At 35.7% G+C, this 27,142-nt stretch overlaps 1 protein-coding gene across 1 annotated transcript in view; it reads right to left on the reverse strand.

The window, feature by feature from the left end:
- Positions 1-6,307: 6,307 nt before the first annotated feature.
- ksr2 (kinase suppressor of ras 2) overlaps positions 6,308-27,142 on the reverse strand; it is a gene marked incomplete at both ends in the record, with an annotated part of 103,390 nt that continues 82,555 nt past the window's right edge. Inside the window, 8 exons of the mRNA XM_081365076.1 lie at positions 6,308-6,454; positions 6,719-6,848; positions 11,476-11,610; positions 19,013-19,146; positions 19,591-19,687; positions 22,702-23,069; positions 23,809-23,857; positions 26,393-26,459. Coding sequence (XP_081221202.1) covers positions 6,308-6,454; positions 6,719-6,848; positions 11,476-11,610; positions 19,013-19,146; positions 19,591-19,687; positions 22,702-23,069; positions 23,809-23,857; positions 26,393-26,459 — 1,127 coding nt within the window. The remainder of the gene's footprint in view (positions 6,455-6,718; positions 6,849-11,475; positions 11,611-19,012; positions 19,147-19,590; positions 19,688-22,701; positions 23,070-23,808; positions 23,858-26,392; positions 26,460-27,142) is intronic.

Consider the following 27,142-nt stretch of genomic DNA (forward strand, 5'->3'; position numbering starts at 1 on the left):
TTAATGGGAACTTTATCTTAATGTTCTTAGAACATATTTTTGTTAGCTGGGATGGAACCATCGATGCCAGTAAAGAAACTTTATTTTTAATTAAAAAACAAAACAATTCTTGATATGAACTTAAAGGCACACTATGCAAGATTTGTACCTTAATATAACAGCTTCGAAATCATTTCGATGGTAAACGAACTCGCAGTAGGGCGAATCATCCCGATAGCAAAGCAGGGGGGGGGGGGACGCCGCTGGCAAAACCAGCAATGCAAGTTTGAGAGGTGACGCCCTGCCGAATCTTGTGAGAATCATGACTTGCTTTACGACACGACGTCACATACATCAACAACATATGAAGCAGCCTCTATGGAAGACACTAGCACGCATTTCAGACGTGAATCATGGCAGAGTCGACGAAGAAAGCGCGGTTGGAAGAGTGCAGAGACGGCTCTGCGTGAGTGGTATTTACGACAGTAACGTTAAATACAAGTACTCCACAGCGACTCTAGGGGTCACTGTTTGAGAAAAACCGAAACTGCATAGTGTGCCTTTAATACATAAAACACTCATTTATATTATGCAAAATAGTCCAATTTTAATCGCACTAGACTATTCATATCATGTCTATTTTTATTACAGACATTTATCTATTTTTACAGAACTTTTCACAGTGCATTGTGGGATTGCATTCCCTAAAAAAGATACAAGGCAGCATAGTCAAGTAGCCTACCTTTCAAAACAGCGTTTGCACAGTAATGTGCTTATGACGCCTTAAAAGGCTCCTTCTGTAGTCAGCTCACTGGGTTTTGGAACAGATAAATCTAATAGGAAATATATACAGCGTGCATATCTACTGTAGTGTGTAGTCTACATTGAAAAGACAGATAATTTCACTTCCTTTACCATGCACTTTCTCCCTCACTACTCCTAATTCAATTAAGGAACCCCTGCTAATAATTTATCGTCTTTTATGGTAGTACTCCACAGGTCTTTCTTAAGCACTAATGCTCATCTGACTCTGATCCAGGGAATTAAATGAGTTTATCTGCTTGTAATTGGAGGATCTGAGAGGTGCTTCCTGATGAAGGTTTCAGGTCAGTTTGTTCTCTGCATATTTCTATTATGTGTTGAGTGAAACCAAGGTTTTTTTAATGAAAACATTGATATTTTTGAATTGACATACTTATTAACTACTTGTCCTACTTGAAATTATATGAGGCATTATACAATGTGTATATATTATATTGTAAAAAATAATGATTTAAACTATACTTACATAATTTTAAATAAAATATTTGATATATTACTGTTAAGAAACATGTCATTAAAGCTCATTTTGAGCCATATATCTGTAGTGAGTTTCAGACTCACCTCATTTAGTATTTTAAACAATGATTTGCCCTAATTAAACTCATCAGCCGAGGGAAAGATTGGGAGCAACAGGAGCAGATAATTCTCTCATTAGAAAGACTAGCCAATAGAGATGTGATGATTGACATTTGCAGTCACATGTTGTCTGTTGCCCAGAACCTTAAAGGGATAGTTCACCCCAAAATATAAATGGTATCTCGTGTCATTTCAAACATGTATGAATTTCTTACTTCTGTGGAACACACAAGATGCACGAGGAAAACTGCACAAGAGTGAACAACCAGTACATTTAAAATGCGTTTTTTTTCCACAGTAAAAAGAAACACAAATGGGTTTGCAAGGACATGTCATGTGTGATCCTTTTAAATACACATTTTTAGTTCTTGATGTTGACCCCTTTTTACACTTTATTTTGATGGTCCTCTTTAGACATTCTGTTGATTATAAGTAATTTTGCACCTACATGTCAACTAACTCACATTAGAGTATTAGTTGAGGACTGTTGGGGTTCAGGGTTAGTAGAATAAGTTGATGAACTTGCAAATAGTATATAATCAGTAGAATGTCTGTTGGGGGACCATCAAAATACAGTGCAGATATTAAGCACATAATACTCTAATAAGAGTTAGTTAACATGTAGGTGCAACATTACTTACACTCTAAAAAAAAGAAGGTTGAAGTTTGAACTCACCATTGAACCCTGGGGTTCTTGACTCAATTTTAAAGAATCCATTTCCACTCTTTTTCTAGTGATAAACTATGTTTACAATTGACAAAATTTTATTAAAATAAAAAATGAATTCAAACAAAATCCATAAAATGGTCCCATGATGGGAACCCCTGAAAGGTTCTATATATGAAGCACCTCACAGAACCCTTTAAAGAGATAGTTCACCCATGAAAATTCTCTAATTAATTACTCACCCTCATGTCGTCCAAAACTCGTAAGACTTTTTTTCATCTTCGGAACACAAATGAAGATCTTTTTAATGAAATCTGAGAGCTTTCTGTCCCTCCATTGACAGCTACACAACTATTACTTTGACGCTTCAAAAAGTTCATAAAGAGATCATAAAACTAATCCATAACAATTGATTTAGTAGTCTTTTGTTCACATATAAACATTGATCAGCGAACATAAACAGCCGCTCAACCGAACCTGCTTGATGTGCGAGAACAAATCTCATTGGTTCTTGCTGAAGCTCAAACGTGCTGCGTAACACGGGAATGAACCTCATTGGTTCTTGAGGAAACTCAAGCGTGCTGCGTAACACGGGAATAAACCTCATTGGTTCTCGAGGAAACTCAAACGTGCTGCGTAACACGAGAATGAACCTCATTGGTTCTTGAGGAAACTCAAACGTGATGCGTAACACGTGAATGAACCTCATTGGTTCTTGCAGATCAAGTGAACATGCTTGATCTTCCATTTACCACAACTGATGTGTGAGTTGATGAATGTTCATATGTGAATAAAAGCCTACATTTAATCTGTTAGACTAAACCGCTCAATTCATATGGATTAGTTTTACGATCTCTTTATGAAGTATTTGAAGTGGTAGTTGCGTAGCTATCAGTGGAGGGACAGAAATCAATCAGATTTCATCAAAAAGTGATTCATTAGGGGGTGTGGAGAGACAATGGCTACTCACTCACATATTTTTTGGCAATGCCCTTTGTTGGATAACTTTTGGAAATCCATTTTTACATATATTAATAAAGTATTGAATGTTGAACTGGTAAGAGATCCTCTGATAGCAATTTTAGGGGTTAAACCAGTTGTGATATGCAGTAGGAAAAATATGTATTTATTACAGATATTACTGATAGCAGCAAAGAAAGCAATTACAATAAAGTGGCTTAAAAACGAGTCACCAAACCAAGCTGAATGGCTAACAATTTTGAGAAATATCTACACTATGGAAAAAATTACATATTCGTTGAGATTACAGAGGGAACTTTTTATTGAAAGATGGGCACCATTAATGACAGTGATGGAGGATCAGTAGAAATAACTGGTTATAGTTGCCAGGGGAACTTGTATACAACCCATGTTTTGTTTTAAGTTTATGTTTGTTCTGTTTAAATTGTTTACTTTAAACATTGTTAACTATTTTTTTTTTTTTTTTTTTTCATATCCTTGTAACTTTGGACATATTTTTCTTTGGAATTGATCATACACGTAAGGATGTGTGAATGTTATGATCCCCTGTAAAGGGTATTGTATCGGTGTGGAAGTAATTGTTGTAAATGGGGATCTGAAGAACATTCAAAATAAAAAAGAAGTAACAAAAAAAAAAAAAAGTGATTCATTTTCAAAAGAGTAATTTTTAGATGAACTATCCTTTTAAGGTTCTATATAGAACATTTTCTTCTATAATCAACAAAATGTCTAAAAGTGACCATCAATATAGTGTTACCAAAAATTGATAGATCAGAGGTTTCAAGCCATATTTCTTTATCTCTAACCAACATTATGAAGTCTTAGGCTAAATCTGATATCAATAATCAGTTTAATAAAGACATTTTATTAATTATGATATTTGTGAATATTTATAATGTGACTTAGTACCTTTTTTTGGTATAGTTGCTCAAAATTGTTAAGTTTAAGTGACAAAAGCTTTTTGTTCCCAACTCATTAAAATAATTACATTTACTTAACCACTTAAGACCTTATCATACAACGTTTCCTGTTTAAAGCTTTTTTCATAATGTAATATAGATTTTCTGTGAACATAAAACATGAATCATGACAAGGAGCAAAAAGAAATGACGAACAAAAAACAAAAGTCCAAAATCAACACCTTTTTATTTATTTCATAAAGGATGAGTGCAAAGAAAGAGCTTGTGATGTGTACCAGTCGCTAAGCCATGGACCATAAGGCATCAGTAAATACAAGCTTTATATATACTTACAACAAATACATAATACAAAAAAATCAATCATGGAGGCCATCAAAGAAATCTGCGAAGACACGCACACAATATCAGAAAAGAAACGTAAACCAGAGCGATGGTAAATAATCAACGACCACCAAGTAAATGCATGGATGGATAGAAAGACGAAAAAAAGAAAAGAAAACAACAACACGCATACATACACACACACAGAACAATTCATACATTCATAATGGGGCAGAAATATAAGAGATGACAATGAGGTCGGATTCAGTGACTGGAATATTAATTACAGCAACAGATTATTAAGCAAAATCTACAGCCTGTTAAATAGGCCTGACATGGAAGCTGCTAATGGTTGTTAACAAGATCCCATCTTCTTGTGATTTCCCATCATTCCCAGCGTGAAAACACTGTCCCAACACATCCTCATAGCCCCCGTTTCAAAAAATATATATAAACATTATAGCACAGTTATTTATTTATAGGTTTAAAATTGCGCCTTACAAGGCCTGATCATATTTGTATTACTTTCTCAGGTTATCACACAAGCTGTCATTTTTTATTTAGTCATAGTTTGTAAAACTACCGTGTGTGTGGTACTGTATTCGGGGGGGGTCCGTAACGTGAACAAATCCCCTAAAAATGTTCTCATGCATGTAAAAACGGTCGACCGTACAAATATAAACGCCCACTTAACAACATCTGTATTTTCGTGATCCTAAAATATACTTGAAAAATAACAGCAGCAACAAGTTTTGTGAGCACTGGCACTGTTCATGACCCAAAAAACCATGGCTTTACAAGTGAGCAGATTGTCTGTACCCAGAGTGCATGGTGTGGAGAAAGCGGGATAGCGGTTCTGTTTAAGCCATACCTAGCTAGCGACACCAACCTTCACACTCATTTTGACATGATCACCGTTCCGTGTTACAACATGGACACTCCAGAACTTGCAACATGCAACAGTCATATTAATGAGATGTGACTTTTAATAGTAATATACAAATGCCGTCGTGGTGAAAAGTGCACTATTACTCATGGTACTGTATATTCTCTACAATAGAACAATGTGTAGCCTAGTACAAACAACGCAAAGCTTTCAGTTATGCTAAAACATTCGTAAGTATGCACTGATAAGAAAAGGTTTGTAAGTGTGATAGATACAGTCCGTTATATCTATCCCTTTCTTTGTAGGCTCAGGAATAGCAGTTCTGTTTTAGTCACAGTCAGGCATGATACAATTCAAGTGTCGATAATATACATACGTACGTGCCTCGCGGCGGCACACTCCATTACGGCGCCGTTCTACGAACGCATCTTTCCGCATAGGCGATGCTGACCGACCGCGCTAGTAAATGAGTGACGGCTGTGCAACGCGACGGGAAGGGAGAGAAATTATTCGCATTCCCCGCGTTGCGGTAAAGCTTTGTGATCGGAACGTCCGCACGTAATACGCAAACGACGGGATGGAATTCTGTGAAACATACACAGCATGGATGACAGAAAATAAACAAGCGTAAAACAACTCCGAAAGGTACATTTTTCAAAATCGAAAAAAAAGAAAAGAAAAAAAAATACATTCATCCAATGACTAAATTCAGAAAGGAAAGGAAAGAAAAAAACAATACAGACGAAATAACACTAGTTTCAGTTGTTTATAAAAATGCATTGCAGAGGTTCGACGAAAGAAAACAACATTCACTGAAAGTGGACTCATTCAAGATAATGAGAAATAATCACAAGCAGTTGATATATGCAAAACAGATCAAACATTTAGCAAAAACAACAACTGAAAAAAAGAGAAAACATCTCTCTTTCATGACCAAACGATACACCAGAAAATACTGTGTGCTCTAAATATGCTAAATGATCACTGCTTTTAGGAAACGTTGCTAAATACAGCAGAATACATGCACCATCCAGAAGCGACTCTCGATCGATTCTCTCAGTCGCGTCGACTGACTCCATTTTAACGATTGTTTTGTTGGGGTTATTTGTTCATTCGGGGTTTTTTTGTATATAAACTGGCATTTTTGAGTTTAGCTCATTTCACATACTCAGCTGATTTCCAGAAGTGTACTGGGTGAGACAGGCGACGGTTGCGTTTCGGAAGTTTCTCTAGTAGTTCCACGAGCTTGGAGAAGCTGGGCCGCTCTTCCTGTTCATACGCCCAGCAAAACAGCAGGATGTCCTACACAGGAGAGAAGAATCTGTTCATATACTATCACTCACACGATCTAAAAGCCAGGCAAGCATGCCCGAGTCCGGTTTTTCCAATAAAAATAGATTGAATAGCCTCTTTTGGGGCTTTCGTGCTCCATAAAAGCACAATAAAAGTGGTTCATGTGACTCGTACAATATATTCTGACAGCTTTGTTTGTGTAAAGTTGGTAGTATTCAGACTTTCCTATATGTTTGGCTTATCTGCATTAGTGAGGTATATGGAAATACTCACGGATATCTCCTTGCCCATGCCTATCTGAGTGAGGTTGGGCTTCATTCCACTTCCCACCTGCCAGATAATGACTTCAGCCGGCTGGTTCTTAAAGGGCCACTCACGCGCATGGAGCTCGTACCAGATAGTGCTGAAACATATGACACATACGAGTGTTAATGTGCATGTACTGGTTTGTCTATACTTGTGAGGGCCAAATGTATAAAAATGTTGTCACTAATATAATAAAACCTATCAAAAGCAAATAAAAAAGGGTTTGTAAATGGGCTGAATAATGTCTTAAAGTGCCCCCATTTTCATGTAGTGTGTTATATAGTGTAGTGTGAATGTCTGCAAAGTTTCAAAGATCAAAGTGCGCAACAAATGGGGTTTATGTCTCCCAAATGTAAGAACCGATCCTGAACTGCCTGAAACGAGTCGTTAGTAATTCCAGTCTTACTTCCTGCATGAACCTACATAGGTTCATAACAAATTTGCATGGTCTTCAATGGCTGCCCGCAAACAATGCCTACTTTGACCCGCCCTGAGGAAGCAGTGTTGTGAAGACACGCGCTGTAAGCAGTAGACCAATCACAACAGACTGAACCACCTGACCAATCAGAGCAGAGTAGGCTCTCGGAAAGGAGGAATCCCTTTATCGATCCGTTTCAGACACTGTGAGAAAAGAGGTGATGCTGCAATGTATGTTATGAGTGTTTTTTTAACTTGGATGCATGTAAACCTATTGTAGGAGACCTTCAAAACAAAATTAGGAACATATGAAATAGCATAGGGAATAGCATTACATAAATTATGTATACATCTATAAATCTTAATTCTAATATGACTTTTAAGAAAATTGCAAAATAAAAAAACACACAAAAAAAGGTCCATGTAAATATACAGGAAAACTCTAAACTAAATAGGCCAAATAATGTCTTTATTTAAATATATTCTTTAAATTATATAAATCTATGAATAAATCCTAATAAATGTAATCTAATTTTGGGGAAATGCCCTGACAAATTTAGTAAAACTTCTGGTTTATAATTGGGCAAAAAAGTCTTAAATAAATAATAAATGATTTATATAAAATAAAATGAATAAAGCCATCATTCTAAATTATAATTTGCTTCATTTAAGAATGATAGGACAGTTCTTTTCCAAGTATGTGTTTACAAGTTTGAGAGTGTACCTGCTTTGTTATTAATGTTCCATGTTCAAATGTTTCTAAAAAATGTAGATCTTAATTATAATTTAACTTAAGAAGAACAAAAAGTCAGATGGAACTCCTCACAAGTATATCACGTGTGCGTGTGCGTGAGTGTGTGTCAGGACGAGGACTCGCGCCTCCCTAAGAGACCGCAATACAGCAGTTCAAAAGCTTTAAAGCACTACTGGTGCACTACATCACTTTGCATTCCCTGAAGCCGATACAGTCAAAGTCATCCGAGATAATTAATAAATGACTTTGAGGTGCTGTTGACTGCTGAAAAACACAGTATTCTGCTCTAAAGAGCATGCTCGTGTTAAAGTTTACTAAACCACACTTAAGAGCTAATTAACAATCATTGAACGAAGAGCCCTGCTGAAAAGGCCAATCACCCGAGCTCTGCAATTTAAAGCCAAACGTGAAACGTGCAGCTTGCTGAGACTTGTGTGAGAGAGAGAGAGAGAGAGAGAGAGAGAGAGAAAAAAACATGTAATTGAGATGGCTTTTGCAATACTGAAGTGGGGAATTCACTAAGAATGAATTGCATTTTCAACCAATGACAGTGTCATTTATTTGCATGCAAAAAAAGTGTGCTGAACGCAGTTTGCATGGCACATTTCCAATCTTGCAGGTGATTTCTTAGTGCTTGGTTGCACCTGATCTGGTGTGTACTTTACTGAGACTGTATGACTTCACCACTGTGATCGAGACACCTAAATCATCTCTCAAAAATGCTGAAAGTGCAATATGCCCGGTGATAGCGTCTTCTACATCATTTGATCATCATTTGATGAATTACTACTGCCATGATCGCTAGAAACCGTATATAAACATCTCTTTTTGTTTTTTTTTATAACAATTCATTTACCGCCCACAGAAAGCAAAGTTGATTGTGCCAGGCAAACAGTCCTGAATAATGCGCATACTATAATTAGCCTAATTTGCATTGAAAGAATGACAATGGATTGCGGGTGGTTGGTAAATAAGGCCATTTAGTGAATTTGCCCCTGAGTTACAGCATAACATACACGACATCCAAAAGTTTGGAATAATTGGGCTTTTTTAATGTTTTTGAAAGATGTCTCTTATGCTCACCTACAGTAGGCTGCATTTATTTATTTTATCATATCATTTTGTGAAATATCATAAGAATTTAAAATAACTGTTTTCTATTTTAATATATTTTTATGAAAAGTAATTTAGCATCATTACTCCAGTCTTTAGTGTCACATGATCCTTCAGAAATCATTCTAATATGCTGATCTGCTGCTTAAGAAACATTTCTTATTATTACCAATGTTGAAAACAATTTTAATATTTTTGTGGAAACAATGGTACACTAGCATTCAAAAGTTTAGGGTAAGTGAGATTTAAAAAATAATAATAATACTTTTATTTAGCAAGGATCCATTAAATTGATCCAAAGTGACAGTAAAGACATTATAATGAAACGCTGTCAAATGACATTTATGTCAAACAAATGCTGTTCTTTTGAACTTTCTATTCATCAAAGAATTCTGAAAAAAAGGATCAGAGTTTCTAACATTGATGATAATAATAAGAACCGGTATTAATAATTAAGCACCAATAATAACTGATAATAATTGAGCAGCAAATCAGCATATTTAAAATGGATCATTGAGCAGCAAATCAGCATATTTAAAAAAGGATCATGTGACACTGAAGACTGGAGAAATGATACTAAAATTTTATTTTAAATTGTAATAATATTTTACAATATTACTCTTTTTACTGTATTTTTGATCAAATAATGCAGCCTTGGTGAGCCTAAGAGACTTTCAAAAAATATTTAAAACTTTTTACCATTAGTGTATAGTACAGTACATACTGTACACACAGAAAAAGTCCATAAAACAGAACACGAGAACATTACAGGCATAAAATATCCCACAACTGCTGTTAAAAGCCAATGCGAACACAACGGAAGTGAAAAGAGGAGGCAGAAGGGACAATAGGGAGCATTGCTTTGGGGTCACCTCTAGGTAATGTCCCTTTAGTGGGACCAGCTGGACGGCTTGCGTGGGTGCTGTATTTGGCTCCCATAGAATGACAGTGTGACAGAGCCTCCATATGGAGAGAACAGCTGAGGACGCAATTGTGTTAGGACCCAACAGAGCAGCATTCCTTCATTTCGTCAACCATCCATCCATCCATTCTTTTATTCATTTGGCCCACACACTCGCTGCCTCTGGAAAGGCCCGGGTCAGGTCGAAATGAGTACAGATGGAGGTTCAGTTCCGCTTGCCGTCTCATGTGAATGCATTCTGATTAGTGAAAGCTGAGCACTGAGTGAATCAATTCTTTGATAATCCTCATCCTAAACGAGCCAGATTCTTGATGTGTATTATTGTGATTACATGATCATGTGTGGTCATTCAAAATGTAATTTTCATAACATTTGATACTATAGCTGAGCTGTACTCTTATACGGCCACTGTAGCAATTAAAGGGACAGATTTAAATGGAAAAAAGATTTTGGTTTACAGTATGTGGTTGGATATCCAAATGTATTTGGATGCTTAAGTGACACTTATAAATCTATGAATGGCACAGCATTAGATAATATATCAAACGAAGTGGCATCTGCATGCAAATAATGCTGGAGATTTTCTCAAAACTGAAGTCACTTTTCTGAGACATTTTGCTTTTGTCTTTTATTCAACTGGTGGTTACATAGTAAATACATAAATTCAGTTCAAGTTCATTTTGTTTTTTATTGCAATTTAATGTTTTTGAAAGAAGTCTCTTTTGCCCACCAAAGCTGCATTTATTTGTTTATAAATTTTGATTTAAATTTGTGAAATTTAAAAGAAATGTTGAAAATAATTGTCTTCTATGTGATGCAATTTGACTGATTTTTTTTTTGCATCAATACTCCAGTCTTCAGTGTCACATGATCCTTCAGAAATAATTCTAATATGCTGATTTGCTGCTCAAGAAACATTTCATATTATTATCAATGTTGAAAGTTAATATTTTTGTGGAAACTGTGATTTTATTTTTTTCAGGATTCTTTGATGAACAGCATTTATTTGAATTAGAAATATTTTATATTATTATGAACATCTTTACTGTCACTTTTGATTAATTTATGAATCCTTGCTTAATTAAATATTTTTTTTATAAAATATTAATATTAGGCTAATTAAAGATATATTCATTTCTTTTTTTTATCTTACTGTCCCCAAACTTTTGAACGGTAGTGTAAATCTACAGTATTATTTTATCATTAAAAAATAAACCCAAACAAACTTATTTTTGATGAATGTTTTGCTTGAAAAATTTGATACTTTCAAATAAATGCCACTCAGTTTGAAATTGTCCTAATGCAACGCAATTCATATGTTTTAAACACTTTTCTTAACGAAATGTGATTACATTCTAGATTTAGAATCCAAAAATGGTTATGCTGACATTATAAGAGCACATTACATGTGGAGAGAAACGGTTATAAGCTTATTTCTGTAAATAAAAATGGATTCTGTTGGTTTCCTGAGTGACAAAAAGCAGAGAAGCAAGTGATTGGCGACAGAGAGAGACCCACCCAAAGGCAAAGACGTCAGACTGTTTGGAGAAGGGAAGCTGGTTTTCTGCGGTCTCGGGGGAGAGCTGACGGATGAGCTCAGGAGCCAGATGACACAGCCAGCCGCTTGGGATCCGCAGCTTATCCTTTCTCCGGCTGGAGAGAGAGAGAGAGAGAGGGAAGAACCTGAAGTTTAATACGTAATCAGTCACAACACACCAATGCTTTGAGTTCGATTCATTTGTACTACGCAAAAGGTCACAAAACAAACCAAAAGACCATTATAGGGACAATACTGTCAAAGAAATACAATAAAGGGCAAGTGACTATTAGTCTTGCATAGTCCGATTATCGACATGAAGTCTAGTCTGCAAATGAGATCTCTTTTTGAACTCCGTTTCCCCTAGACAGATCAAATGGAGACTTTTGCATTAATCTCCTGTTTCCAAAACATTTTCTAAGACAGATACTCAAGAAATCACAGATGCATCTTCTGTAGTTTCAGATCTCAACAAAGATATTTCTCATTAAATTGTCATTATCTGAGCTACACAATTCACAATCAGTTTTTAGCTCTATACTTTATTTCTAAATCTATTTCAAATTTTAAAACAAAGTTGATAGTTGCTACGAAACAGAAACTCTTCGATACTTTTCAAAGATTGAATGGCAAGAAACCTTTTCTTTACACAGTGCTGCAGTCTGGAAACTTGTAAACTCAACTTTGTTTCCCACTGGACCGATTAAAAACCTGTGAACCCTGTACAATGATAAAGTAGTTGCCTCGTTCTCAAGTGTAGGACGTGGATTTGGAAGTGGTCTATCACTGAGACAGAGCTGTTTCAGCTTGACTGAATGTCTGATCCAAGTGAAAACAAACTCAATCACCCATGATATATAATATACCTCCAAACCAGGGGCAGAAATTAATGGGGCTTGGGGGAAATGCCATCGAAATTGACAAAAAATACCCCCTACAATTCTTTCTTTCTTATTTTATTTACATATTTGACAGTATTTTCTTATTATTATCAATGTTGAAAACAGGTGTGCTGCGTAATATTTTTGTGGAAACCGCGATACACTACCGTTCAAAATTGTGTGTGTGTTGTGTATCGCTGATTCTTGAGATAAGGGACAAAACATGTCCATACACACAAAAGCCCTCTTTATGTTAAAAATAAAGAAATTCAGCAACATAAAAAATAAAAAAAAAGTTACATCTAAAGGAAATCTGGATACTCAGGACATTCATTGAAAATAATTTATCAAACATCTATATCAAGCAATACAAAAAGTAATTCTTGAATTATATTTTCCATAAAATAAAAAAAAGCCTATCAAAATTGTGTCCTCGCTTTGCGTCAACTCCAATTTGTTTTTTACTCCAATAAATCAGGCAATGTCATGGTCATCTTTTACCTCTGAGGACCCCTTTTCCTACTCATTGTGGATCTCACAGTAGGACACATAGTCCTGAAATTTTTTATATATATATTTTTAGATTTTATACAAGGTTAAGTTGGAAAAATATTCAGTTTTGTCAACTCCATCAGGTTTTATGTCTGACAGAGTTGATTTGTAAGCTTATGGAGTAGACAAGTGCCCACAAAACTTTCTCTATACAGTATATAAAATACTTTATTTATAAATATGTCTAATGAATATTTATATATGCAACATCTTACATAATATGCAGAGTAAGACTTCATTTTAATAAATTAATGCAATATATCTATCATAAAATATGACATAATGGCCTGGTCTCACAAACAGTGCTTAGAATAAGTCAGGATTAGGCCTTAGTTCAATTAGGGCATTAAAGCAGCTTTTATAAACATGCCTTAAAAACACATTACTGGTGTGCTTACTTACACATGCACATAAAGTGCCTACACATTACTTACATATCTGGTGTGAAACAATGGCACTGACATATTTTATGATATGTCATTGCAAGTTGCTTTCAGTTAAAAGAGCTCAAACATGCACTTTAGTCTGGAACTAGGCTTAAGCCGCATCTGTGAAACCAGGGGACGGCGTTTTTATACCTACATAAAAGTAGAAAAAAGCCCTTATTTAAGACAAGAATCAAGACAAAAGCATGACCTCTTGGGTCTTCCATAACATTAAAACTGCTATTGTCTCAAACCTGGGCAGCCTGTCAGACTGTCCAGAGTAAAATTCCAATGACTTCATCTCTCAAAAAGACTCAAACCCTCACAAAGATACCTTGACATTTCATGATGCTTCAAGTACGAGTTTGTCCACAGCCTCACTAGCCTGATAAATGTTGCCTTGCATGGATGTGGAATTTCAAACAGAACCAAATCCCAGAATAATCAGATCTTATTACAATACCCAGTCAGGTCCTGAGTCATCATAATACATAACTAATGTAAAATCATGTTATTAAGAGCCAGACTTATGCCTTTCAGATAAACAATTCATAATTATGCTAGAGCCTGCACGTCCCTGATGGCCGCTCTCAAATACTATCCCTTCCACCTAATAACTCCTGATAATAATTCACATGGCTGCGGAGGTGTAGAAGTGGGCTGATCAGAATGCAACCGTGAGCCGATCCAAGAGACTCGATCAACAATGGCTGCAATGTAAACCTGTCGCTGTGGAGACGTCAGCTTTTTCCCGGTGATTACTGCCAACATACGTAAACACACTTGTGCGAAATCAGCCTCATAATCAGATGAACCGATGGGCGCGAGTGTTTGTAATATCGCTCCATCGGGGATGCTGATTTACTGCTTTCAATGCCAATGAAAACATTTTCAAAGAGGCGAGACGCGCAAACACAAACGGGACGAGTGCCAAATCAACATCAACACGGCCATCAGCGGTGGCAAACGCTTCATGTTGCCCCAGATAATTTACTCTCATTTTCAGTACTTTCAAAGCCAAAGACTTTATTAAATGTCTTAATACACTAATAAACATATAAAATCAAAACAAAGAAGTAGATTCAAATAGTGTTTCAGGACTGTTGATTGGTGACTGCAAGAACTGAACACTGTTCAGATGTTGCTGAATCTCACTAAACCAGTCAAGAACATGTTTAGGACAGATTTCATCACAAAAGAAACTCTTTTTCCTGCTTAACGTCCTATTAAGATGTTTTGCATTGTGGCATTATTATTACACAACATCTTTATTGCATTCATATTTCCCTTGTTATCATTACTGGAAAAAAGTTATAGTAATACATGTAAAATATACAATCATTTATTAATTAAGTGTGTATAAATCATGGCAGTATTAAATTATATTAGCATGACACCAAATTGATCACATTAATCATATTTCCCTCATTCTCATTACTGTAATGCTGGGGGGGGGGGATTATTATAAATGTACAAATTATAAAATTATATAAGTATTTAAATGGAAAAGTGAGTATTAAATTACATTAACATGACATCATATTTAATAATAAGAAGACTAATACATTTTATTTACTAGGCGCCTTACATGACACTCAAGGTCAACTATTTATCACGTTTATCATATTTCCCTCATTTTCATTACTGTAATAAGTTATTATTATAAATGTAAAAATTATATAATTATGTAAATGCAAGCGTGTGTATAAATTACGGCAGTATTTATTAAATTAAATTAAATTGAATGTGCTTAATTGTCTTAAAAATAATATCACAATGCAAGTACATTTTAATATTCCTAAAAATAGATATATCTGACTTAATGCAAAATAAAATGATAAAACTACATAGTTATTACATGGTAAAGTGTAAATCATGGCAGTATTAATTATAATGACATTAAATTAAATTAGCATGACATCACATTTATCATATTTCCCTCATTCTCATTGCTGTAATGCTGGAATAAATGTTATTATTATAAAACAATAAATAATAATATTAGGTTACAATTTATTTCAAGGTGTCATTGTTACAGTGTAGTTATATATTTAAGTACTGAGTAATATTAATTAAATACATGTACTTACTATAGGGTTAGGGTAGGATTAGGATTTGGTTGAGGGTTAGTTGCATGTAATTATGCATAATTTATTGTTATTACTATGGCAAGTACATGTTACATATGTAACAAGGACACTGTTAAATAAAGTGTTACCTAATATTATAATAATAAATAAACAATTATATTATTATATGGAAAAAGTTATGATTTTGCAGTGTAAAATCCTGTTAAATTTAATGCACTGTATAAGATGACATGTCCTCTTATGACCCTTCTGTTTGCCCATTCAAAACTGGTGAATAATCAAGATATATGGAGTATGGCACAAATTTACAAAACAAATCAAACATATGCCACTGTTCACAGTGATTCAATGGCCTTGCCTGGAGGAAGGAATATCTTCCAGTTCATTCAGCCATAAAGACGAGGATCTTTCCTTTTAATACATTGCAAGAGAGCAACAAAACGCATACATCAGACACCCTTTTGCATGGGTTTTCCTGTTCAAAGGACTGTGGCGGAGAAAGGCTTCTTTTAAGTCTTTGTCTCTTGAAGGAGAGACAGCGGTCCTATTTGTAAGGACTGTGTGGTACTCAATTAAGTGGAGGTGATTAGTACGGAGCCAAACAGCATGTCAAGGTAGCTGTTATTCAGTACTGATCTGAGAAAAATGTTGTGCTTTTTCCTTGTGTTCTGCATTATGACTCTCAATCATAAATTAATGAATGCCAAAATCCTCACCCGCATCACATACTCAGGGGGAATTGATTCAATTACTTGGCGAAAATTGGCATTAAAACATAATTAACAGAATATCTGTAACATTGAATATTGATTTTAAATTTGAACTGAAATGAAGTGACCTAAGGGAAACGCTTGCTCAGTTGATAGACTCAAAAATATTGCTCGTATATCTCGTGCTCATCGTCAGGAGAATGGAAATGCTTCTAGCAATGAAAGCTCGATTTCACGCATTGCTGCGTTCTGAAATGTGTAACATTGAAGGGATGGTTCACACAAAAATGAAAATTCTCATGTTGTTCCAAACCTGTATGATTTTCTTTCTTTAGTGAAACATAAAAGAAGACATTTTGAATAGTCTTTTTTTGTCCATACAATGAAAGCCATTGGGGTCCAATGCTGTTTTTGACCCCAACGTCCTTCAAAATTCCTCTTGTGTTCTGCAGATAAAAGTTGTACAGGTTTGGAACAACAAGAGGGTGAGTAAAAAAAAAAAATTAAAAAAAAATGGTGAACTATTTAAAGAGGTCATATTATGCCCTTTTACAAAATCTTGATTTTGTTTTTAGAGCACATTACGCTTTTCAGAAGGAGGGGCTTCATAGAGACAGGAGCTAAACAGAGCATTACTGACAGACAGGGAAGAGAGGTGCTGCCACGATGTAAAATATATGAAAAATAAGTTGTTTTTGAACATTCAAGCATGAAAATATATTCTAGTTGACTCCAACTGGATGGCTGGACTGTGTGCTGATTGGTCACTGCTTTGAGTGTGTTTTGGAAATGTCACGCCCCTTACCTTAACTGCGAGATTAAACACACTACTTACACAACTCAATCAGGCCCCGCCCCTTTATTTTGCACATGCCTTGGGTGGGAATTATTTAAATGAGGAACATTGTGACGTGTACGTTCCCGGAAGAAAGCTCAAGACTACAATCGAGGCGTTCCAGGAAGTTCAGAAACAGTGCTTACTGATATCGAGAATAACTCCCTTTGGAGTGGCTTTAGCTTTTTCATGCTCAAACAGCAACATTACACACTAAAGAAGTTTGAAAACGAAAAAAAAAAAAAAGCATAAAAGGTCCTCTTAGTATGTACAATCGGAATTTGCATGTGTTGCATGTTACATGTGTTGGCCAGGCTTTCATGTTTTTCATGTAATTTTGTAAAGTATGTTTCTGGCTTTATACTGTCAAGCATAAAAATAGTCCATATGACATGTGTACTATATGAGAACTTCATTTTATTTAGACAGTGCAGTGCACTGACATTGCTAGAGGGTGTTTCCCTGATAAAAGTTATTGAAGTTCTGTCAAACGCTTGTGTGTCGATAACATCTGCTGCTACTTCAACTCATTGAAGCATACATTTATGAAGAACCATGAGAACACTGAAGGTCAAATTGGATTTAGCTCTGTGGCCCACACTTTAATAATTCCAGACTATGGTTTTTAATAAGCAGTTCTGAAAGTCATTACGGAATTTAAGGACGTTATTAATGGCCTGCCACATGTAGAGTGTGATGGGTGGTACATTTGTCACTCTTCTACAGACGAAACCTAGCTTATAATCAGAGCTCTGATGACTACTCTCAATTTCAGTGAACAATCTATCTAGACAGCATTTTACAGGATCACAGGCACACTCGCGTTAAAGGTACAGTAGCCAGAAACATCATGTTGCCTTAGGCCCCGCTTACACCTGTATCTAAAAGGTTTAGAGCTTGTCCACTTTCGACCCCTTCTAGAGGTAGCCGAAAACGCATTCAACTGGATTGCTTTCGTAGTGCAGACGCGAATGTGTTCGAACAGCCGCAAAAGACCGTCTACTCTCCGCCTACTGAACTAATGCGTAAACATTATGGGAAACGCGCTTGCCAGACGGGATTAAAACTTTGTCGGCTGGAGACCCAAATTTAGTTTGAAGACAAAAAAAAATGTACCAAGCACAATGTTCTCTCACCGTTCCTGATTTCTAACACACACTCACAGCGTTCGGTGTGGTTTTGCGGCTGTCAGAGCAGAAACTAAAGTTGATGCTCTCCGTATATTTTACGTACGTCGTTCATACAGTATGTAAATTGCGTGAGGTTATTTAGTCCATTAGACCAAAAGATCTGAAAAAGGCCATACATTTACGCACCCATAGACCCTCCCCTTGAAGAAATCAGGACAGAAATGGTTGAAAGTGGACAAAAGAGACGGATTAAAACACCAGGTGTAAACGGGTAGACCTATGTGTTTCACTCTTCTACTTGTGATCGGAATGACCAATACGCACCTTAATACCAGGTGTAAACAGGGCCTTAGATACCTAATGTTGGCCATTGTTTAAGGCAATATGTATCCTATGCAAATGAGGCAATTCCGGAATTCACAAGAATAAGCTCAGTGAACAAATTAATACAAGATGAAAAGTATTGATAACAAAGTTATTTGATAAAAAAAAAAATAGTGTGAAAACAGTAATATTGACAAATATAAATTTTTTTAAATAACTGTTTTCAATTTGATGAACACAAAATTCAAAAGAACAGCAATTATTTGAATTTTGTTTGTAACATTATAAATATCTTTATTCTCACTTGAATCAATTGAATGCATCCTTGCTGAATAAAGTATTCATTTAATTTTTTTTTAAAGATCATGTGACTGGAGTAATGATGCTGAAAATCCAGCTTTGCATCACATGAATAAATTACATTTTAAAATATATTCACATAGAAAACCTTTATTTTAAATTGTAATAATATTTCACAATATTACTGTTTTTACTGTAGGTGAGCAGAAGAGATTTTTTTCGAAAACATTGCACGTCTTAATTATGTGTGTTTGTGTGTATTTTTACATACCTGCCTGCTTGTAGAACACCAGATATTGTGAACAGGCCAAAGTCAGTGATGACTACTTTCCCGTTGTCATAAAATACATTCTTGGATTTCATATCTTTGTGAAGGATCCCTTTGGCATGTAGGTAGCCCATGCCCTGGAAGAAAGAGGTTAATGTAATTAGGAGAGCATGTTTTGGTAAAAAGCCTAATTGCGATTTTTTTTCTGATAAAACTTGCAATTTAAAATGTGATTAAAAAGGGGGGAAAAGCTTCCAGGTTTGCTGTGCTTGTTTGTAGCACCTTCCCAAATGAACATTATGAAAAAGAAACAAGCGAAAAAGAAATAAAAAAAAAAACAAAAAAAAACTTTATCATGAGCAGCTTGCTTGTACCAGAACACAGTGCCATAATTTTTGTTTTATTCTGATTAATCGTCCAGCCCTAAATGTAATCACAGGCTGTATAAAGGAACAGTGCAGGTACATATACAGTATAAAAGCTTTCCAACACTACCATGTTTTTCAAAATGACTGCTGAATCAATTTTAGCTGACATTTAGCAAACAGTCTTCACCCTGACTTCACATCAGTAACTCTTACCTTCACCATCTCTTGTGCGATTTGTCTAGTCTTGTTCACGTCGAGAACAACTTTTGCATCTCGTACCACTGAGTAGAGGGTCCTGCCCTTACACAAGCTACAACAGAGAAAAACAACAAAAGAACACTTATTAGACATCAGCAGTGATCATAACATCAAAATATATTCATTTCATGTAGACTGGAAAGCTTCTTGTGCATATTGCAGGTTTTCAAAACGATCTTTGCAGAAATAAAGAACAGTAACATTACAGGGTCATGCAAAATAGTATCTATCTATCAATCTATCTATATATCATTAAGCTCTGTTTCTGAACTCCCTGAAATGACTCAATTGTTCTCGAGTTTTCTTCGAGGAACGTACACGTCACAATATTCCTCATTTAAATAATTCCTGCCCCAGGCATATGTAAAATAAAGGGATGAGGCCAAGTTCAGTTGCGTTAGTAGTATTTTGACATTTGTGGTTATGTTAAGTGGTGTGACATTTCCGAAGCACGCTCAAAGCGGTTAACCAATCACAACACACTGCTCCAGCGGACCAATCAGTGCACGATGGGCTTTTCAGAAGGAGGGGCTTCATAGAGACAGGAACTAAACCATTACTGACAGACAGGGAAGAGAGATGCTGCTGGAAATTGTGTTTTTTTTTTTTACATTTAAAAAGAAAATCAAGACTTTGGAAAAGTGCATAATATAGTCTCTTTAACCTTCAAGATTTTAAAACTACTTTAAAATGTTTGCCAGGCTTTCTCAAGTCAACATCAAAGATTGTTTTGAACGTTTTTATCAAGTTACGTTTTAAATTATGATTGTATTTTATCAATGTATTATAAATTATGAATGTAATTTAGCTTGTTGATGAAGAACATCCTGTGAAAGCAGTAGTCAAAATGCAATATGTATTTTATCCATTTCCATTCTTGTGCTGCCACTGAGAATGATGGGAAATGAAGGCAGGGTCATTTGACAAACCCGCTGAAGCAACCTGTGGTTGAACACTTCGCTCTAGGTCACAATGGTAAAAGTTCACGGATCACCAGTTGCAGTGTTTGAACCTACAACCTACATTATCATATGACATGTGTTAGATACATGTTCATACTTCAACATGCTGTTCTGTATTTGCACACAAGCAGATATGAGCGCTGTCACTAATGATGCTGAGTGAGCCATGAACTTCACCTCCGCAGGAAGGAGGAGAAAGACACCCGAGCTCCTACTGTGACACCTGACGAAGACATGTGCATCTTTCCCCGGGCTGCCCTCTTCCTCCCTTTATACATATTCATAAAGGCATCAGGGTATGACGCTCATTTATTTTGCATCACTCTGGCCTTTTGGCCTTCTACAGTGTGGGACCGTTCAAAAATGTGACGTACAAATGCAAATGCTGAACTCTGTATATATGCCGTCACGAAGGAAATGTCTTGAGTGCATCACATTTCAGCTGTTAACACTAATAATGTCAAGACAGACTATTCGAAATAATAACAGGCTCTGACATTCCGGTGCAATTATGTTGTACACACAGCATTTGTGAGCAAAAGCCAAACTTTTATTCCACACTGCAGGGGTAATGTGGAAAGCAATCAATGCATAATCACTCATAACAATGCTAAGAAAAACAATCAATATTTATTTTTAAGAAAGAGCCCATTTCAAGCAATTATTTCTCAATTTGTTTGTTTGGGCCTGCTTTGCTATGATTAAGGACTATGAATAAAATCATTATAACTTTTGTCTTTGTTAATAGTAATACACAAAATCATGCGCTTAAATTAGTTAGGATTAGACATTAATAAATGTCTACCAGTGTTTGGCCAAATGAAAACTATTTGTCAATAAACAGAAATGATTCTTGTTTGGCAATTTTTACTGGAAATGAACTACTAAATATTGAACAAGTCAGATGTACATTTAAATATTGGCTAATTTATTATTTATTTATTGTTTGTGTGTGTACACACACACACACACACACACACTCACCAGCCACTATATTAAGTACACTTGTTCAACTGCTTGTTAACCGGTAGAAATTTGTCAACCGGTAAGGATTTTGGAATACCGTCTCTATCGCGGTTACACTCCCGTGACGTTGCCGTGCTGCGCTGTCACAACAGCTTATGCAAAGGATTTTAAAACGTTGAGGTGCAATAAGCAGCGAAAGAGAACTTATTTTGGTATATGCACACACTTTCTGAGAGACGCGCACACATGAAGCCGCTCATAGAGTGAGAGTACTGAACTGAGTCACCTTATTGGGCTTGATAGGTCAAATACACACATTTATGTGTCAAAATGCCCATCTTTGCTTGTATACTCATAAACAGAGTCATTTTTGGCACAAGTGAATGTAAACAGAATGTAAACAAATCAATGCATTCGGTCTTAAAGAGACAGCATCCTAATATACCTGCTGCTTTGTGTCATTAATGTTAATCAAACAACAAAAGACAAAGAGAAAATTCCTCACTGCTCCTGACTGAATCACTTTTGTAATAAAAAATATATATTTAAGCTACACAGTGAAGACTATGCAGTGTTTTTGTCCTCAGTAAGCTTGAGAGGTTTTTTTTGTATTTTTTTTTTTTTTAACTAAGGCTAGTATAGATTTTTTTGTTGTATTGAAATTGTTGATGATAATTATGAAATTTCAATGGTATCAAACATTTTGATAACACTTCAATTATAGAAAAAGAAAAGATCTAAAAAAAACATTTTATTGGCCGTGGCCATGCATCTCAGTATATGCTTGCAAACAAACAAACAGGAAGCACCAATTTGTGTGGCAGGAGGAAGGAAAAAAATATTGTCCATCTCCTGTTGACATAGTATGCTATAGTAGCACTTGTTTTTAATAGCTAATTCCAGAGCTGACATGTCTTCTAAGAATCCTGAGAAGTGAAAAAATTCAGCCACTTACATTTACATTTGTGGCCAATGTGACATGTCGTTTCACATTAAGCTGAAAGCAGCTACTAATGCAAGCTATGAGGTCATGCTGATTAGAGAAGATCAGGAAAAGTGAGTCAACTTCCCACTAAGATATAGTCAGGCCCCGGAAATATCGAGCTGTCGTCACTCACAGAATTCTGCTTAAGCCTACCTGGTGATGATGGCCAGATGAGGGGGTCTCATGCACGCTCCCATGAACAGGACCACGTTTTCATGCCGCGTGTTCCTGTATGCCATCACCTCTCTTTTAAATGCTTTCAGCTGCTCTTCATTGTCTCTTTCAATGTCAATTAGTCGTATGGCGACTTCTCCGTGCCAGCGTCCATGGTAGACCTGTCCAAACCGGCCTTTCCCAATCAGCTCTCCGATCTCCAGCTGCTCCATGGGAATGTCCCACTCCTGCAGGAAGATGCTGGTCTGGCTGGCCTTACGTGGGAAGTTTCGAGCGGACAAGAGGGAAAGATTCATCTCCTCAAACTCGTCCGCTGAGCCCTCGGCCTCATCGTTGCCTTCCTCATTCTGATAGATAAATGGAACAATAAACACAACAATAAACGACAGAGAGAAAGAGGGATGGATGGATGGATGGATTATAAGATTATAAAACAGATTAACAGACAGACTGATGATAGAGTGATAGATATACTGTAAAGAATAATGGATGGATGGATGGGTAGACAGATTAACAGACATGCAGATGATAGAGTGATAGATATAAAGAATAATAGAGAGAACGATAGACAGACAGACAGACGGATGGATGGATTATAAAACAGATTAACAGACAGATTAACAGACAGGCAGATGATAGAGTGATAGATATTAAGAATAATAGATAGAAGGATAGATGGGTGGATGGATGGATGGATTAACAGACAGACAGACAGATGAGAATAATGGATGGATGGATGGATGGATGGATGGATAGAGCGATAGATATAAAAAGAATAATGGATGGATAGAATCTTAAAACTCTTAAAAATAAAGGTTCTAAAAGGGTATTTCCACAGCAATGCAATAGAAGAACCATTTTCGGTTCCCCAAAGAACCTTCCAGTGAACAGTTCTTTAAAGATCCTTTTATCCTACTGTAAAGAACATTCTAATAATCTCAATACCCTTTTTCACTGTGAAGAACCTTTTGTGCAATGGAAAAGTTTCATTGATTTAAAAAAAAAGAACCTTTATTTTTAAGACTGTTTGTACTCAGGTTTTAGCATACGATTGTACACATTTGCAATAGAAGACGGATGACTCACATCAGATGTTGGCTCAACCTCAATTTGTAGCAAGGGACTCACTTTGGTACTGTGTGAAGAGAAAACAGAAAATGTGTTTGCACAGGGTGGGTCGTTTACCTCAGCAGAACGAACCAATGTTTCATTTTCAAAGGCCTATAATCTAATTAAAATCCATTGTTTACATTAGACCATCTGAAAGGATCACATAAAAAATTCAGTTTGTTCATCTTCATATTTTTAGCCTCTACAAAAGTGGTTCACACAGGCTCTACAGCTTAGTGAGCTGCCTTCAGTCAACCTCAAACCTCAAAACCCAGAAGACTAATTCGCCACTGGTTCCCTTGAGACTTTCCTATGTAGTTTTATAATGGGGTTTATAAAGAAAAAAAACATTCAAGTATCGTCAAGTTATGTTTACCACAGACCTTATTTTACTCATAAATTGAATAAACACATTTTAAAACCCCTTAGGAAAATCTTGAGGGAACCCATGGTGATTTAGTCTTCCGGGTTTTGACTCTGCATAACTCTATAATCACCATAAACATAAATATCACAGACAAATACCAGGCAAAATAGTCTTAAATAGTATAAAATACAATTCAGCCTGGGTAGCTGACACATCCGCAAAAACCAGCAAACCAAACCAACCTGCCCAGTACAATCAGTTTGAGCTGATTTAAATGTTTATTTTATTTTATTTTATTTTATTATTATTTTTTTTTATTTTTATTTTTTATTGAAGGCAGCATGACGTTTCTGTGCCTGGAATAAAAAATGTATAAGGATTATAACTTTTCCATGACCTTAGTAGCCAGTACAGGATATAATTATCATCTTCCACTTACAAAAAAGAGATTCAGTGTCTAAAATTAAATAAATCTCAAGGCCTTATTCAGTCTGGATGACTTGCCTTAAACATGTCTGTGGTAAGAAATGTGCTTGTTAATACGCCTTTGACCCTTATTTGGGTTGAAAAATATGGAAGGACAGTGCCGGAAGATCTGTCAGGGCATTAATGCATACATGCTTGTAAACAATTGCACTCTACAGCCATGTCAAACAACTTATTTCAGCAGCATTACGATACCCCATAATGCAATACATACTGCTGTCAAAGCACTACAGAAACTGAAATGCCGTTTATACACACACACACATATATATATATATATATATATAATTTTTCTGAAGTTATTGCATCTTGATTCAGTTCATTAAAAAGGCAATTTTTCTTTATGGGTCTTTGAGTTTTGCAAAACATACTTAGATATGGTTGACATCATCACTGTAGCGTGAACTCAAGCCCACTCTTTGTTTGGCGAAAGAGTATGTGTGTGTGTGTGAGACTTGTCTTCAGTCACATCAACTATTGCACAACAAATATTTTTGCTCTAATAATTCTGTAATCTAAAATGCTCATATCTGCCATAAATAGACACAAGCCGTGGCGTAACTGTCTGACATGTCTGTGGCCTTTCTCTGGGCATCGCTCTAAATATGCACAGAGACAGTACAGGACAGAACATGACATTTCAGACATTTTTGTATATTAATAAACAATGTTAAATGGTCTTGGCATGTCTTTATAAGTGACAAAAATCATAATAATTCCACATTTTATGGTATTTGACCTCTATCCAAAGGGGCAAGAAATCAACATAACAATATATACAGTAATCTACATTTTATGCCACTAATTTTGCATTCAGAATGAACAGAAGCTGATTAACATGTGACCTTCAGAGAACACTGTTAGGTTAAATAAAACCAGAGGTAATTAGAGCCTTTTTTTAACCTAAATTTCCACAACAGCCTTAACAAAAGATAATGGTAACACTTTACAATAAGGTTCCATTTATTAACATTAGTTAACTACATAAGTTAACATGAACTAACAATAAAAAATATATTTATTAATCTTAGTTCATGTTAATTTCAACATTAACTAATACATTATTTCAAAATAAATACATTAAATATTAAATACATTATTCAAATCAAAAGTTGTATCTGTTAATATTATTTAATGGACCTCAGCAAACATGAACTAACAATGAAAACTTGTAATTTTCAACTAACGTTAACAAAGATGAATAAATACTGTAACAAATGTAGTTAGTCAATGCAAAAACTATTAATAACTAAAGTGTTACAGAGATAAGTAATCAACATATTTGATTTACATGCATTTGCACTAATTTACACTGTAAAATTCCCCAAAAAAAGTGCACTATAAATACCCAGATGTTGTACTTAATTAACAGAAAAAATAAAGTATGGAATGTTGGGCACTTTATGCACTCAACTGTCGCAGCTTTAATTACGTAGCAGAAGGGGTGGGGCTATCACACTCAGATGTTGGATGACAAAATAACCTTATAAAATCCATGCACTTCATGGTAGAGTACATAGTGAACAGTATATGTGCATAGTGTATAGTGTGTCACTTAGGACACAACTTTACTCTTGCTGTTTACGACCTCAGACTGATTTTGAACGCTCTACATAGGCAGACTGATTTTCATCATGTTTAAATGCATCCTAAAATGTCAAATCAACAAACTCACACACACATATGAACACACACACGCACACTTACCCAGTCTCAGACAGAACAGGGTGTAGAATGACTTGAGGGGCCCTGGTGGGAACCTCAGGGGCCACGTCTACAAAGAGAAAGAGTTAAAAGATAAGTCACAAGGCAGAGATGAGAGAGAAAATGACATTTGTAAAAGAGTGTATTTTTATAGACTAATGGAGAAATAAATTGATGGAAACATGCAGGAGTACTGCTGAGAACAACATTTAACTCTCTGACTTACACTGCAACAGTCAAAAGCTGATTTAATGTGTTTTCTACACAACCATCTGAAGAATTACAACCGGTCAAATGCTTGGGGTTAGATTTATAATACATTTATTCAGCAACGATGCATTAAACTGATCAAAAGTGTCAGTAAAGACATTTGTAATGTTGAGAATTGAAAGTCTTTGGGATGTGCTGGAGGAGACTTTACAGAGTGCTTGACTCTTGCATTGTCAATACAAGATCATGACCAAAAGTTGATGCACCTCTCGATGGAAATAAATGTTGTGATGTTATTTCCATCAAGAGGTGCAGCAATTTTAAGTCAAGATCTTCTATTGACAATGCAAGAGTCAAGAACTCTCCTCCAGCACATCCCAAAGACTTTCAATGAATGTAAGGTCTGGACTCAATGATTCTTCATGCTCCCTCCCAACCATTCTTTCACAATTTGAGCCTGATGAATCTTGACATTGTCATCCTGGAATATGGCCATGATGTGTCTTCCTACATAGTTGTTTGAGAAGTGAAAAGCTACACACT

The sequence above is a fragment of the Scardinius erythrophthalmus genome (genome assembly GCF_964197995.2).
Source record: "Scardinius erythrophthalmus genome assembly, chromosome: 5".
NCBI classification, from domain to species: domain Eukaryota; kingdom Metazoa; phylum Chordata; class Actinopteri; order Cypriniformes; family Leuciscidae; genus Scardinius; species Scardinius erythrophthalmus.